Source organism: Talpa occidentalis, unplaced genomic scaffold, assembly GCF_014898055.3.
Source record: "Talpa occidentalis isolate TD23 unplaced genomic scaffold, MPIMG_talOcc4v2.1 talOcc4.14, whole genome shotgun sequence".
NCBI classification, from domain to species: Eukaryota; Metazoa; Chordata; class Mammalia; order Eulipotyphla; family Talpidae; genus Talpa; species Talpa occidentalis.
In genome coordinates, this window is record NW_023601433.1 from 85203544 (window position 1) to 85218129 (window position 14586).

At 40.0% G+C, this 14586-nt stretch overlaps 1 protein-coding gene across 3 annotated transcripts in view; it reads left to right on the plus strand.

The window, feature by feature from the left end:
* Nucleotides 1-14586, plus strand: part of ATXN2 (ataxin 2) — an 86945-nt gene that overhangs the window by 71448 nt on the left and 911 nt on the right. For 2 of the 3 annotated variants that reach the window (XM_037511163.2, XM_037511164.2), the window contains exons 19-24: nt 1632-1816; nt 2137-2269; nt 5837-5890; nt 10650-10795; nt 11430-11657; nt 13864-14032. In XM_037511163.2, the coding sequence (XP_037367060.1) occupies nt 1632-1816; nt 2137-2269; nt 5837-5890; nt 10650-10795; nt 11430-11657; nt 13864-14032 (915 nt within the window). The remainder of the gene's footprint in view (nt 1-1631; nt 1817-2136; nt 2270-5836; nt 5891-10649; nt 10796-11429; nt 11658-13863; nt 14033-14586) is intronic. The other variant, XM_054695332.1, reaches the window with a different exon arrangement.

Genomic DNA, 14586 nt, shown 5'->3' on the forward strand with positions numbered 1-14586 from the left:
AACTTCTGTTGATTTCTTCTATTTTCAAGTTTGCTTTTCCAGGTTCTTTTTTCCAAGTTTTCTTTTCTAAATTGATGAAACAGTATTCTGTAACTCTCCTAAATTTCATCAAGTCTTTAAATTTTTAGAAAAAAAAAAAAAACCCAAATATTTAAAAACAAAACTATCTCTAAATTAGCTATTGCTTGTATAATTAGTTGTGATGAATTTATGGGCATTCCAGGTTACCTAGCATTTGTGATTCATGCCTTCTTTATAAGTTGTGGTTCATGATTCCTTCCCTCAAGTGGCTTGGTTAACACTGAACCACAAACCCATCATAGGCAACAGTCAATGCTGTCATAGACATGTGAAGAAAAGGCACACAGAGCATGTAACCAGCTTTTTTGGGGGGTATTGGGAAAGACATTACAGTTAAATTCTTAGATAGAGCTTTAATAGGGGGAGGAGGATAAGCAAAAATTTGTGTGCAGTAATAAGTAACTTTTTTTTCTCTTTAAGATTTATTTTTATTTATGGGCCTCCCCGGTGGCGCAGCGGTTGAGCGCTGGGTTGCGAAGCTGCCCGCAGCCTCTGCCTCGCCGGTTCGATCCCCGGCTGCTCCTCGGCCACCAGAGGAGGGTCCCACATGGTGCGCAGACCTCTCCTGCCGCCCGCTGCTCCCCTCAGCAGTGTACTTCGGTCCTTCTGCCTGCTCTGCTCCCCGCTCTGGCTCGGTGAATTGTCTCACACTCCCGCGCTTCTGACTGTACCCAGTGCTTGTATAAATAAAAATCTTTTTTTTTTTTAAATTAAAAAAAAGATTTTTATTTATGCATAGAGGAACTGGGGTATAGGCTAGAGGTGGGGGGAGGTGAGAGGATTCTACAGAGACAGAGTGGGGAGCAGAACAAGCTGATCTACTGAAATACATTGCTGAGGGGAGCAGCCGGCAAGTGGGGAGAGGTCTGCTGCGCCATGTGGGTAGCTCCCTGGCTGGGGATCGAACTCGGGCCTGAGTGGTGATAGCCCTGAGACTTAACCCCAGCCACCAGGGAGTCCCCAGAGTAACTTTTTAAAAAGCTATGATTTAGGAACCTGCTGCATGGCAGGGTGTGATGCTGTTTAGAAAGTGCAAGGAGTTGTGTAAAATTCAATAGTAGGACATTAATGAAGCCAAGATTAAGATGAGTGTTGGATTCTTTGGTCTCTTGGCCATACTTTTGTTTTTCTTTGACTAAATCCAATGCCGGTCTCTACAAGTTACATAATTTGGTGTGTTGGATTATCTGAGAAGTAGTATGCAGGAAACAGCTTTATAGTGCTATGAGAGTGTTAGAGTGATCAACCAAGTCTGGGTTCATTATAAAGAATATCTCAGAGTAAGCTGCTCTTGAGCTGATACCTGAAGGATGAGTAGGAATTTGTTCATACTTGGTCTTGGGGAGCGATGTCTATGGCTCAGAAATAGCATGGGTTATAGGAGAATACTCAGAGTGACTGAAGTGGTAGGATTTTGGGTGGGGGGGTTGGTATGGTGCAACATTGCAGATGCAGGCAGGAGGGTCATGTTATACAGAGCTTGTGGACCATGTTCCTGTGTTTTGTGCTAAGGAGATGCTCTTTTGTAATACTGAGTCACTTTTCTGCAGTACCAAATATGCCCCAACAGCGGCAAGACCAGCATCATCAGAGCACCATGATGCACCCAGCCTCAGCAGCAGGCCCACCAATTGTGGCCACCCCACCAGCCTACTCCACACAATACGTTGCCTATAGTCCTCAGCAGTTTCCAAATCAGCCTCTTGTTCAGCACGTGCCACATTATCAGTCTCAGGTAAGACTGACATGGTCTATCTCTTAATTTTTATTCCATTTAAATAACTTTAAAAGATTTAACTAATATGCTAAGAGGGCTTTCCTTTTATACTTGGTTTTATGGTGAAGTAGATGGCTAAGAATTTGGGGGGCATTTTTAATATGTATTTGGAGATTGCTCATCAGTATAAGCATTTCAAAGGAAAAAAACAAGGAAACTTAGAATTTTCAGTTATTTCTGGAAAGCATGGAGTAGTTAAGATGCCTAACTAAAATCTGCTTGACTGATATTTTAATGTTTGTTTTTTTTTTTTTTTTTCATTTTTTGTTTAAACACAGCATCCTCACGTGTATAGTCCTGTCATACAGGGTAATGCTAGAATGATGGCACCACCAACACATGCCCAGCCTGGTTTAGTATCTTCTTCTGCAACTCAGTACGGGGCTCATGAGCAGACGCATGCGATGTATGGTAGGAAACACTTTGTTTGTCTTTTTCAGTGTGTATAGCTATTCTTAATTAGGTTTCAGAACTCTATAAAAGTTCTCTGTTAAAGAATAGCTAGGTCTTTTACAAAAACACAGTGAGAGTCAAGAAACAGGTGAAATCAATTGTCTCTGACCTGTTTTAAAAGTCTTGGCAAATCATTTCTAACTTCTGTATCTGAAAGTCCTCTGTCTTCAAATATCTCTCCTTACTTTAAAATGTAATGATGTGTGTAATGGAAAGCATCTTTTGTGGAGAAAGTGATCTTCCTTCTGTGTATTATCATTTGATATGCCTTGCCTATAGCATGCAGGAAATTTTTATTCTCATGAAAGCCTTTCCAGCAAGAAAAGATTCTGTTCACTCCTTGTTCTGGGGGTAGCTGATTATATATTTTTATTACTATTTGTTGTAATGATACTCTGTGTTCTGAATCGTGCTGTATTTTATGTGGTTGAAATTGTATAATAAATGTTCTCACAGATGAGTCACATTTTAAGTATAATCACTACAAACAATGGTCAATGAAAATTTTTCTATATAAAATTAATATTAAAAACTACTGTCTTAGGGGCCTCCCTGGTGGCGCAAGGGGTTAAGACACAGCACTGTGAAGCTGTCTGCAGCTGCTGCAGCAGGAGTTTGATCCCCAGCCAGGGAGGTGACCCACATGGTGAGGCAGACCTCTCCTGCCTCACCCGCTGCTCCCCTCAGCAGTGTATTTCGGTATATCTGCCTGTTCTGCTCCCCGCTCTGTCTCTGGTGAATCCTCTCACCCATCACATCTCTGGTCTGTACCCCAGTTCTTGTATGCATAAATAAATAAATCTTTTTTAAAAAATTTTTTTTAATTAAAAAAAACCCAAAACAACTGTTGTAGGATTTTGACCAGAAAACTTTGTTCAGGCAACTTAGCAGTTATCTAAAGAATTAAAATAACATGGCTTTCAATGTTGAGCATTTAAAATAAAATTTCACTTATATCTTAGAATTAATGGATTGTCCCATAGTATGTTTTTCAAAATATTCCTTCAGTTAGTACCAGTTTCATTAACTTTTAGGTAGTGATGGATAACATTTTGTAGGTTGATAGAAACAGGACTTAGGCAGCAGTGCTCACCCTGATCACTGGTGACTTGCCACCGTGCGTCTCTCCTGGGGGCATGCTCCTGTCACACAGGCTTACTGTTGGTAGGAATTTTATTATTAATTAATTAATTTTATTATTATTTATAAATAAAGGCATTACTTTTTATGTCTATTACATCTGTTCCTACAGCATCACCTTAAATATTTTTATTATAGATTATGTCCTTTAAGAAACAGTGTAATTGCTCCTTTTTGGAAAACATTTCTTCCAAGAAGCACATCCATAACATAATTGAAAAATATGCTGCCTGGTTTGGCATATGATTTGGTTATATCACCAGCTGGTTTTCAGTTGCTGTAACCAGGGCTAAGTGTGTCTGAGAAGATATCATTGATCCATCACACAGGCATTTATACAGTTTGTATATATTTCAATAATTTTCCAGTTTGCTAAAGGCTTAGGTGAAAAGTTCATTGTGATTGTTGATACATTTCTGGTGAATACATCATGATTTAACAAGTGGAAAAAACACGTCTCCCTACTGTTTTCTGGCATGCTTCCTTTGGAATAAGATCTGAAACTCTTGAACTAAAATTTCCATTGCTCTTAGAGAAAAGCCATTTGTGTACCACAACTTTTGCCACAAAGTAGTGATACTGTGATCTTGAGTAGAATCTTTCTCCTCAATGTGCTCACTCACTGTTGACATGTGGGCTTTGTCTTTTGAATGGATGTTTATTGGTTTGATAGCCTGTAGAGTAAACACTGTATTTGATCCACTAATGGTTTTTATATAACTACCTTCCCAGAACATTTCCATTTGAAAAGCAGTTGGCCTTGGATCCTGAAGTCTGTTCAAATGTGGGTAAATAGGAAATATTGCGAATAGTAAAACACTAGACCTAATGTCCAGTGAAATCTGGAATTGAACTAGACCTCAATGCCAATTCTTTATTGCCAGGAGAATGTTGCTCAACCAAATCTGAACTACTCTCTGAAATTTACACAGGTTGTATTTAATTGATGAGGTCAGACTAGGGGCAAGGCTGTGAACTTGATATCTTTGTTGCTGGTTAATCAAGATTCTCTTTTGAATATTTCATAACCTAAAAAGAATACTAAGAGCTGAACTACTTTGTCCTTTGCTGTCATAATTTAATTTAAAGCAAACTCATTAATTCTTTCATAATTTATTTACATTATTTTAGATCCTTTAAATCTTAATTATGCCAAATACACATTTGGAGTACATTTTTTAAACTAAGACATAACTGTTGCATAGAAATGCTAATTTTTATTCATCTCCCATGAACAGTTTGTATTTCCAAAGGAATCAAATATTTTGAGTATGAAGTGTTTGTTTTTAAGCTACATCCTAATAGATTTTATGGAAACAGAAGAATATACTCTGGATATTAGTGACACGTATCTGTCAGCTCTTTTGTCATTAATTATTATGGCTGTAAAAAAAAAAATGGTTTGAGAATGGAAAGGACTGCTAATGACAGCAAAATGAAAGACTTTAACTTAAAATAGTGTATTTAATATAAAATGATGACAGATGCCGGAACAGGTAAATTATTAGGAGATTCACTGAAATTATTAATAATTGTTGACCTTTTACTCTTTCTAGCCATCTTAGAACTTTGATTATAAACTTCATTTCTTTCACCTTTTTAATTTTCATCATTACTTCTGCCCCTTCCCTTCGAAGATGTTACTTTTTTTTCCTTAACATTTAGTCTTCTAATTCATTTAATTTTATTTATGGCAGTAGTTTTCCATTACAGTCACTAATAATGAAACTCTACCAGCAAAAACCATCAGGAAGAGTTAGAATCAGAATCCTTTTTTGGTTTGTTTTGGTAGTTTAATGCAGATAAATTAGAAAATAGGTAGAAAGAATTAAATGCATTCATCTCTCATCCCTCCAACCTGACAATCACCTGTTAACATTGTCATACTTAATCCTTACACACACACCCATCCATCCTTCCATCCCTCCCTACCTTTTAATAGGAAACCATACCCATGTTTAATACTACTATTATGTTTTTTCCAAATACCTGATAAGCCTCTTATAGAATAACACTTCTATTAATGATTTGCAAAATTGAGTCTTTTGAATCAAAACTTGATAAATATTGTTTTGTTTTGGTACGTTATTCATATGAAGGTTGTTCAGTGGAATGCCATGTTAATCTTTTTATTAGGTAACTTTTATTCCTTTCATGTAAGCAAGTCAGCATGTGGAACTTGATACCCCAATACAGAAGAAAAGTGTCTTTTGGTTTAGCCCTATTTTATAACAATGTTTTAAGTGCTTGTCATCGCTTATAAAATAAGAAAAATGAATTATGCATGAATACAAAAAGGAATTACTAAAGATGTCGACCTTTCCAGAAAATTAGGACAATGCACACCTCAGAAGGCTAATTTACCTTTCTATTTCCCAAATTCAGCATGTCCCAAATTACCATACAACAAGGAGACAAGCCCTTCTTTCTACTTTGCCAGTGAGTTGGGTTTTTTATATTAATTTTAATTGTACAGTAAAACACTTTTTAAAGAACACATGTTAAGGGAGTAGACTTGTTGAGCAATACTTTCCTTGTACCAGACAAAATCATCTAAAATATGTATATCTGTAAGCAATTCAGAGTTTTTAAAAAGGAAATACAACCCAGCTTAAGAAAGCTGGAGTTAATTAAAAATTGAGTTGTTTCAGAAATTAATTTTTGCATACCAAGCAAACGTGATTGTTTTAGAAATGCCTGATATTTTCCTTTTCAGAGTAAACTTTCTTGAGCAGTTGTGTTTTTTCTTTTTAAGTTAAACCCCAAGCTAAATATGAAAAAGTAAAAAATTAGTTGTTTTAGTAAAGACTTGTCTTTGCAAGGACAGTTAATGGAATAGGGTTGAAATACTATAGGTGAAACATTTGTCTTTTCAGTCTGTGTGACTGAACGGTTTAACCATTCAGGTAGTGGAAACTTCAGGATATGTCTTGAGCATAAGCAGGAAAGCATGGCCAGCATCTTGAGATCTACAAGAGGTTATCTTTAGCAGCACCGACCTTACTCTCACCACCAGTAGAAAAACAAGTGATTGCTCCTATATGGAAAAAGCCTGGACAGGGCTTTCTTTTGGAAATGAACTTGTAAATTCATCTCCATTTGTAGCGCAGTTTTAAAATAAGACCTGTCATGACCTTTTGGTATTTGAATAGGAAGGTTACTAATTCAAAGAATCCTTCAGAAATTTATACCAGTAATATGTGTCACTTAATGTAAAATACTATATTTTAGGGAATATTCAGAATTAAAATTATGTTAGTGACTAAATTTTGATTTATTTTAGAATGTCTTGATATCTGAATTTAATAAATACCAGATCTTTAAAAAAGCATTTAGAAAACATTTTACCTTCCATTAATTGTTCCATGACTTGGTATCCAAAAATAAGTGTATGCATACTGTTTTTTTGGTGCTAGGAAATGTTAACAAATTTAATCCTTTAATAGTTGCTCTTTAAAAAGGAGTCTTGCTGTATGTATATACTATTAAAGGGAAACTATGTATGTGCTGTAGTGTGTAAAAGACAGTGTCCGCATTAATTTTATTGTGTACTCAAGCAGATGTCTCAAGCGTAGTTACCCTCACCATCTTACTGTCTCTGTTAGTAGTTTTGGAGTCAGTTTCCTGGTAAGTAGCTAAAAGGTCCTTAATCATCACAACTAAACATTAACTACTACCTTGGCAAAACTTTCCCTCAAAAGGAATATCAGCATTAAAAACAAACAAACAAAAAAAACTAACAGTTGGGCTATTTGATAGCTATTTGTGATTTAATTGGCTGCTTTTTCCCATATCCCCCCATTCTAAGGCAGTTTGTCCATGACTTGGTCTAGTTATCTTTTATTCTTTTAAAGAGTTTTAAACTTTAGTTCCTTTTTTTCCTCAATTTTATATCAAATTTAAAAGTTACGAGTTTTTTGTAAAGTTTTGGAGTGCTGGTGAGCTCTTATGACTGACTTGTGTGTCCAAGGTCAAAATGACAAAACCAGGTTGCAGTTTGAACACCCGGCTGAGTGAGCTGATCTGACTTCAGTAAGATCATGGTTTAGGAAACTGACTTTTGGCATGTGGTTATGTTACGAGGATTTGACACATCGCATACTTAGAACTTTAAACATTTATGTCAAGAAATAGTGAATGAGAAACTTCTGAATCAGGTCTGACCCAAAGAAGTGGTACTTGCTTGATCAGCTTGACTTAGTCCAAGTTTTCCTGAGGGCAACTTAAGTTTTATAAATAGAAGTTTAACTAATGAATAGTTAAGTCAGAATTGTGAAGGAAATTCACTGTATTTGTAAGCACTCTGGAATCTTTATGAGTGATTACAAACAGTTAAAACAACATTTAGCTCAGGAGTGCTCAGAACTTCCCACCCATTACGCTCTACTCTCCCTTTCTCTCTCTGATTCTGTTGCCATATTTTTCCTCATTTGTTCTATCTTGTTTCCTTTCTCTTGCCTCTCACTTCTCTTCCAACCTTTTCTTTCCCCCGATCCTTCAGTTTCCCTCCTATCCCACCATTCTTAAGGGTCAAACTGTATTTTTGGTTTTAGTATATAAGTATAAATTTCACATTTTCCCCATGCTGCTATCAAGTTTTTTATGTTTGAGTTTCTGGATAATGTACTTGGCTTTATATCTTCTAAGCTAGAAGGTAAACAAAGGGAAATATTTCTAGTTAAAATCCGTTACTTTTATTTGTAGCTTGTAATGTGTAGATTCCATCTGCTTGATTTTTCTTGTAATGCCTGTAGCTTACAGGTGTTTAGGTAGGAGAAGGATGAAGGTTTATAGATGAAAGCCTCAGTAGATGTACTCAGCTTGGATTACTTGAGGTATTTTTGCTATAAATGAGATATAGATTAGGATATTCTAGTTTGATAGCCTTTAAATATTGGTGATGACTTTTGCCAAAAGATAAACTTTAAAATATGAATAGTAAAAAATATTTCTCCAAATAAGTTTTCAATATTTTTCTAATCGATAAATAACAATTATGAGTTATTACTAACTTCACAAATTATTCTCTTTGTAATTACAGGTCATGTTTTTATGTGTGGAAAATTATTTATAGAGCACCCAGCTAGAGGTTTTTTCCCCCTTAGTGTTACCTTTTATATTCTCAATACTTGCTTAGAAGGTAATTAAAGGTGAAATTTTAAACTTTTTAGTTGAAAAATTTCTTGAATAAGTTTAAAAAGTAGAATCTGAGATCCTCTACTCTGTTTTTACTAAAACTCACAAATAGAATTTGGGATTTTTGAAATTGCTTCCCCTTCTACCCCAGCAGATTTAGTATTGCTACAAATCAAACATTTAAGAAATTTGGGGGCGGGAAGGATTTTAATGCTGATAGTTCAAAATTGGGGAGCACAAATGACTCTCGACATCACTATCCAAGACAACAGAACACTCTGTGATCATGGAAATTTCTACAAATTGTGCTGTCAGTAGCCACTTGCTACATGTGGCTGTTTTAATTATTTAAAAATAACTTTGAAAAACAAGAACAAAGTCATATTCAAAATTTATGTGAAGACCTTTTAGACCAACTCATAGTATTGGGGGATCTGAAAGCTAAATTAATGACTATGACGGGAAAGAAAGGCCTTTTTAATAATCAGTGAATTCTAGAAGAAAGATACTGGCTACTTTTATAAAGTCATGGAACTATGGAGGCCAAGAAAGCATTTTAGCATATCGTTTTCCCTGGCTTCCAGAAAGCAGTCACTGAGTTCTTTAAAAATCCAGAGAATATGTTGCCACAATTTTCCTTGTTAGTAGGTTCCAGTATATGTTCATTCTTGTGGTGAGGGAAATTGCCCAGTGTATAAACACAAGTGCTTTGTTTTATCTACTCTGGATATTGACAAATATCAGTGCCTGCTGTGGCATTGGCAGTGGATGCATGGGTGATCTTAGTGCTGGCCCTTTCCTCTTCTTAAGAGGTACATTGGCAATGTGGGGGAATTGCCAGTTGGGCTGGAGTATTTGTGGCCCTTGGCCTTATATTGTCAAGCATTACAGAGTTGCTTTGTGTGCCTGTTTCTCTGCATAACTTTTACATAGGACTTGCCCAGAGTCGTCTAGCATTGCTAGTCAGACCGCCAGCATTAGGGTGCCCATTTCTAAGCCGTGCTTGCTTCTCCCATCAATCCCTCTCTATCTGTCTTAGCTAACCATCATATGGAGAATGTAAGAAACCATCTTGAAACTTTCTGTGTATGGGTTTAGCGTCTGGGGAATTTTAGGATTAACTTGAGAGAAGGCTGGGGGTTACAGCGTTCATTGTTGGTATACATTGTCCTCAGCTTATTGCCACATCATTGGTGTCAGTGTGCTGTCAGCAATCACTGGAAGCAGTGAGACCCATCTTACTTTATTTCTGATTCTCAAATTGCTGCTGTGAGAAGATATGAGTAAATAAATACCCAATCTCCTTGTTCTCTACTAAAGTATGGTCCATTTTTATTCATATTTCCTTTTGAAGTTACTCTAGTAAAATACTTTCTAAAGGGTGTGGCACTTTAAAGGGCACTCATTGTTCTACATAATTTTGGTGATTCCATGTTAGAGTTTAAAAAGCAAAAGGGAGAGATCCTTGAGCAGGGAGGGTTGAGGGAATGAACTGAGTGCCAGAGTGGGCTCTGTGACCAATGGAGAGAAATCGTGGTCATTTGGCCCTGCAGATAGAGCCTTGACCTTGCTACATTGCTTACTTACCCCATACCTTCCCCTGGGGGGGAGGGGGGTGTCTGTGCCCACAGGACACTGTGCCAGCTCCAGGGCAGTAGCATGGTGAGGTTAGCCAATGATGGCCTTGAGCTAGCTTGCATGCGTGACAGACAGAGAGAGAGAGAGAGAGAGAGACTGAGACTGTTTTTGCCTATGTCTTTTTTTTTAAGTTGCCTTTTCAGGAAAACCTAGTGACTATTTTAATGAATACATTTAAATTAATTAGACTTTAAGGTAATGTATATAGTTGTGTTTTATGAAATACTAGTCTGATTGCTAAGCAGAATTTTTTTTTTTTTTTTTTTTTTAAGAAAATCAATGTTTTAAATGGAATCAAATATGGATTGCTAACAGCCTAGGTCAGGCATTTTCAGCATCAAGAAAGTTTGGTTGATGTGGCATTAGGGTCAATTAGGATCATCATGCATCTCAATTGTACACACTTCTTTTTCTTTCACTTCAGTTTCCACTGGCTCCCTTGCTCAGCAGTATGCGCACCCTAATGCTACCCTGCATCCCCATACTCCACATCCTCAGCCTTCAGCAACCCCCACTGGACAGCAGCAAAGTCAACACGGTGGAAGTCACCCTGCACCCAGTCCTGTTCAGGTAGGCGAAACTCAGAGGCTGTCACGGAATTGCCTTCCTCATTCTGTTTACTGAGTGTTTTCTTCAGTGTCAGGCAAGGTGCTAGGTACCATATGATGAAAATACTTGCCTCTTAGAACCAGCATACAGCTCTATAGGCTGTGCCTCTGTCCTCTTCTCCCCGCTCCCATTTGTCACATTGGGATATAAAGAATAAGGTGATTGGGTACATTCTGGAAATATACCAACATTTAAAAAATCTAATGTAATAGTAAGGAACTTGCTTGGCATTGCATTTTTCATTTCTAATGTTTATGAGTTTTTCCCTATTAGTTCTTTAATGTGTTTCTTAACAGAGGAAGAGAAGGATTTTTGACATCTGTCAATTCCCCTGGGTAGTAGTCTTGTTTTACCTTTGCTTGATAGAAGACTTAGAACTGCTGGGCTGAGAATCAGCCTTGACTGGAACATCTCTGAGTAGTTGGCACTGCTCTGGGCCTGTCCTTACCACCCTGTACCACTCCTGTACTTTCTGCTGTCTCACCTTCAGTGGACCCAGGTTTAGCTTATTTTCATGGGCAAAGCTCAGTTTTATCATAATCCTTAAATGCTTTTTGTTAAAGAAGTGGTTTTCTCAATTCTTTCAACTTTGCAGCACCATCAGCACCAGGCCGCCCAGGCTCTCCATCTGGCCAGTCCTCAGCAGCAGTCAGCCATTTACCACGCAGGGCTTGCTCCAACTCCACCTTCCATGACACCTGCCTCCAATACGCAGTCGCCACAGAATAGCTTCCCAACAGCACAACAGACCGTCTTTACAATTCATCCTTCTCATGTTCAGCCTGCATACACCAATCCACCCCACATGGCCCACGTACCTCAGGTAAACCAGCTTTAGCCAGCTTTCTGTGAAGATCAAGTAGAAAATGAAGGTTATCAGATAAACTGCAAAGAGCCAGATGCTCTCCAAGCTAGGAAACCCTGTGTGTGATGCCATTTGCCTGTCTTCCTTTTCCTGCTCAAGTACATGTGATCTGGCCCTCAAGGAATGCTTGTGTGGTTTCGTGATAGAGCAGTGAAGTTGCTGACTGGTTAGTCCTTTAACGTTTCCCAGCTGAGAGCTTAAAAATATCTTTTGACTCTGGAATGCAACCTAGTCCTTTCCTTTCTATGTCTGCTTTGCTATGTCTATGCAGTTTAGTTACTATATATGTTCACATATTCTTTCTCCTCCCTTCTCCCTCCTACTCCCCACCCCCACTCTCTCTCTCTCACACACACACACCCCCCCCCACACTACCCACCCACCCCTTGCAGGGAAGGTGGGCCTTCACAAATTCTTAGCTCTCTGACGTAACTATTCTGGGCCTGTCAACTTGAATGTTAGTCACATGAGTTCAGAGAAATCTCATCACTTGTTTTCCCTGGCTATCTGTATATCTGCTTTGACCCTATGTTGTACTTCTTGAAAGGGCTTGGCCTTGTACATTGGTCAGTGTAACTAGAAGCTGGAAGCACCCAGGTGTTCCCATTTTTCTGAAAGACAGCGCGGGAAACACTTTGGCGCTCACCTCCAGTGTCAGCTTCTGGCGGTTGAAGGGCATGGTGGCCGTCTCAGTGCTTGCTGTCTGCCTCAGCTGCTGACGAGAGCCCAGTGCCATCCAGGGTCAAGGTGGATTGTCTCAATGAGGAGAAGGAGCTTCACTGAAGTTGGGCTCTAACACTGTCCGTGAGGCCCTCCTGGAGCTGTTAAGGGTGAATCGGCTGTTCGATGTCTTTATTGGCTGCTTTCGTAACAGAACTCGTAGGCGTGTAGAAGTCAGACTGCCTCACTGATCTCCATTTCATTTCAAACAGTGCACCATGGAGGCTGTGGCATTGGTGGGGGCTGGAGATGCGACTCAGTTGGAGCTCTCAGAAGGCGACCTTGTAACTAGCGTTCCACCACTCTGGGGAGTTTGGGTGTCCTCCCCTGCGAAAGTGTAGCTTCTGTAGTGTTGCACTGCAGCGGATGGTCTGCTGCTGGTGGTGGGGAGGGAGCTGGCGTGGTCAGGTGTGGGTCAGCATGGTTTGGTTGAATCCGGAGCTTCATGAGAGCTGGCATCCTGTAGATGTCTAGCAGAGGCTGGTGGCTAAGTAGGTATGTGAATTTACATGTATGTTGGGGTTCCTGAAACCCCACTTGGTGTTTTTGTGCTGAAAGAGCAAAAAGGTGAACACTTAAGGGCCCACTTGAATATGCCATGGGTCCATTTGAATATGTAAGAGAAAACAACAGCATTTCATTCAAGGCTTATCGTGGTCTCGAACAGTGCACAGTTGGGAGGCAGGAAACAAGGGTTTTTCCTGGCCCTGCCAAATCCCTGCAGAGCTGGCATGCAGCTTTTTGGGCTGACTGAAACCTTTCCTGCTTGACAGGGAGACCAGGCTGAACTCACTTTCACTTGGTAGAGGTACCTTGGGCTGGCCCAGATTGTTTCAGATCACCCCTCCCCATGTCAGTGGAGCCTTTAGCTGCAACCTCCTCTTCCTGCTGATCCATCAGCATGTCTAGGCAGAATAAGGGGGACTGAGAGTCTTCTCCTGGTGAGCAGGGTAAAAGCAGAGGGGGAAGGGCAAACGAGAGACTAGAAGACAGCCCCTGCTTTTATAATGTGATAATCTACTCTCCTATTTAAAAGGGATATTATCTATAGAACTACTTCAGGCCTCACACGGAAACCAGATTCTGAAGTATCATTCCATCTCGCCTCATTAAGTTGAGAAGGCTGCCCTTGGATCAGGGCCTCTCATCTTTGTAGAGACCTTGTCTCCCTTCCCACCCCAATATGTAGAATTCAGTGATCAGAAATATCGAAGGCTGGGACATCGCAGCCCTGACTCATGCAGGCTTGCTGGGTGCCTGCTTCCTCAGCCTTGCAAGATATGCTAAAGGGTGAACTACTAGGGAGTGTCCCCAGAACACACAGGGCCCTGAGGGCCCACCATTACCCTTTCTTGAGAGCCCCAGCCCAGCAAAAGGAACACAGATGACATGTTGTTTAAGCTGGAGATGTTGCCTGTATGCGTAAAAGAGCTCTCTGTTTCAGGCTCATGTACAGTCAGGAATGGTTCCTTCTCATCCAACTGCCCATGCGCCAATGATGCTAATGACGACACAGCCACCCGGCGGTCCCCAGGCCGCCCTCGCTCAAAGTGCACTACAGCCCATTCCAGTCTCGACAACAGCGCATTTCCCCTATATGACGCACCCTTCAGGTGAGGCGTGTGTGTGCAGGGGCCGCCGGGCACCCCAAAGCATTCTGCTCGCACAGGTCGAATGGCAGGCAGGGCCAGCGCTTCAAGCCCCGCACTTGAGAGCTAGCAAGACCTGTCAGAGTGTGCACAGTAGGGATTGTGCTGATCAGTTCAGAGTCAGGGCCTGAAGCTTCCAGGAGCTGAGTGTGTGTTCTGATGGTATACAGGATTTGGCTTGATGAGAAGCAGCAGCAGCATTCTGTGTAGCTGATGCATGCTTAGGACTCAGTTGGCCTTCCTTGTTATGATAGGCTGGACAGGGCAGCGTTTTCCTTCCTGAGTCCCAACAGTCTGACATTGTGGGGGATTATGACCATGGCAGAGTTTGATTGTAGCTCTGGAGACTACTACTGATGAGAAAGTGCTGTGTATGGATTGGTTCTGAGTGTAGTATTAGCTCCAGCCTATGCCCTGACAGGTAGAGAAGGCCCCGTGATTGTGCTCTAATACTCGATGGCTGCCATGGCGACATTTCAGTCTAACCTGTTACTTTGAAAGCAGTACTGGTGCTTGGC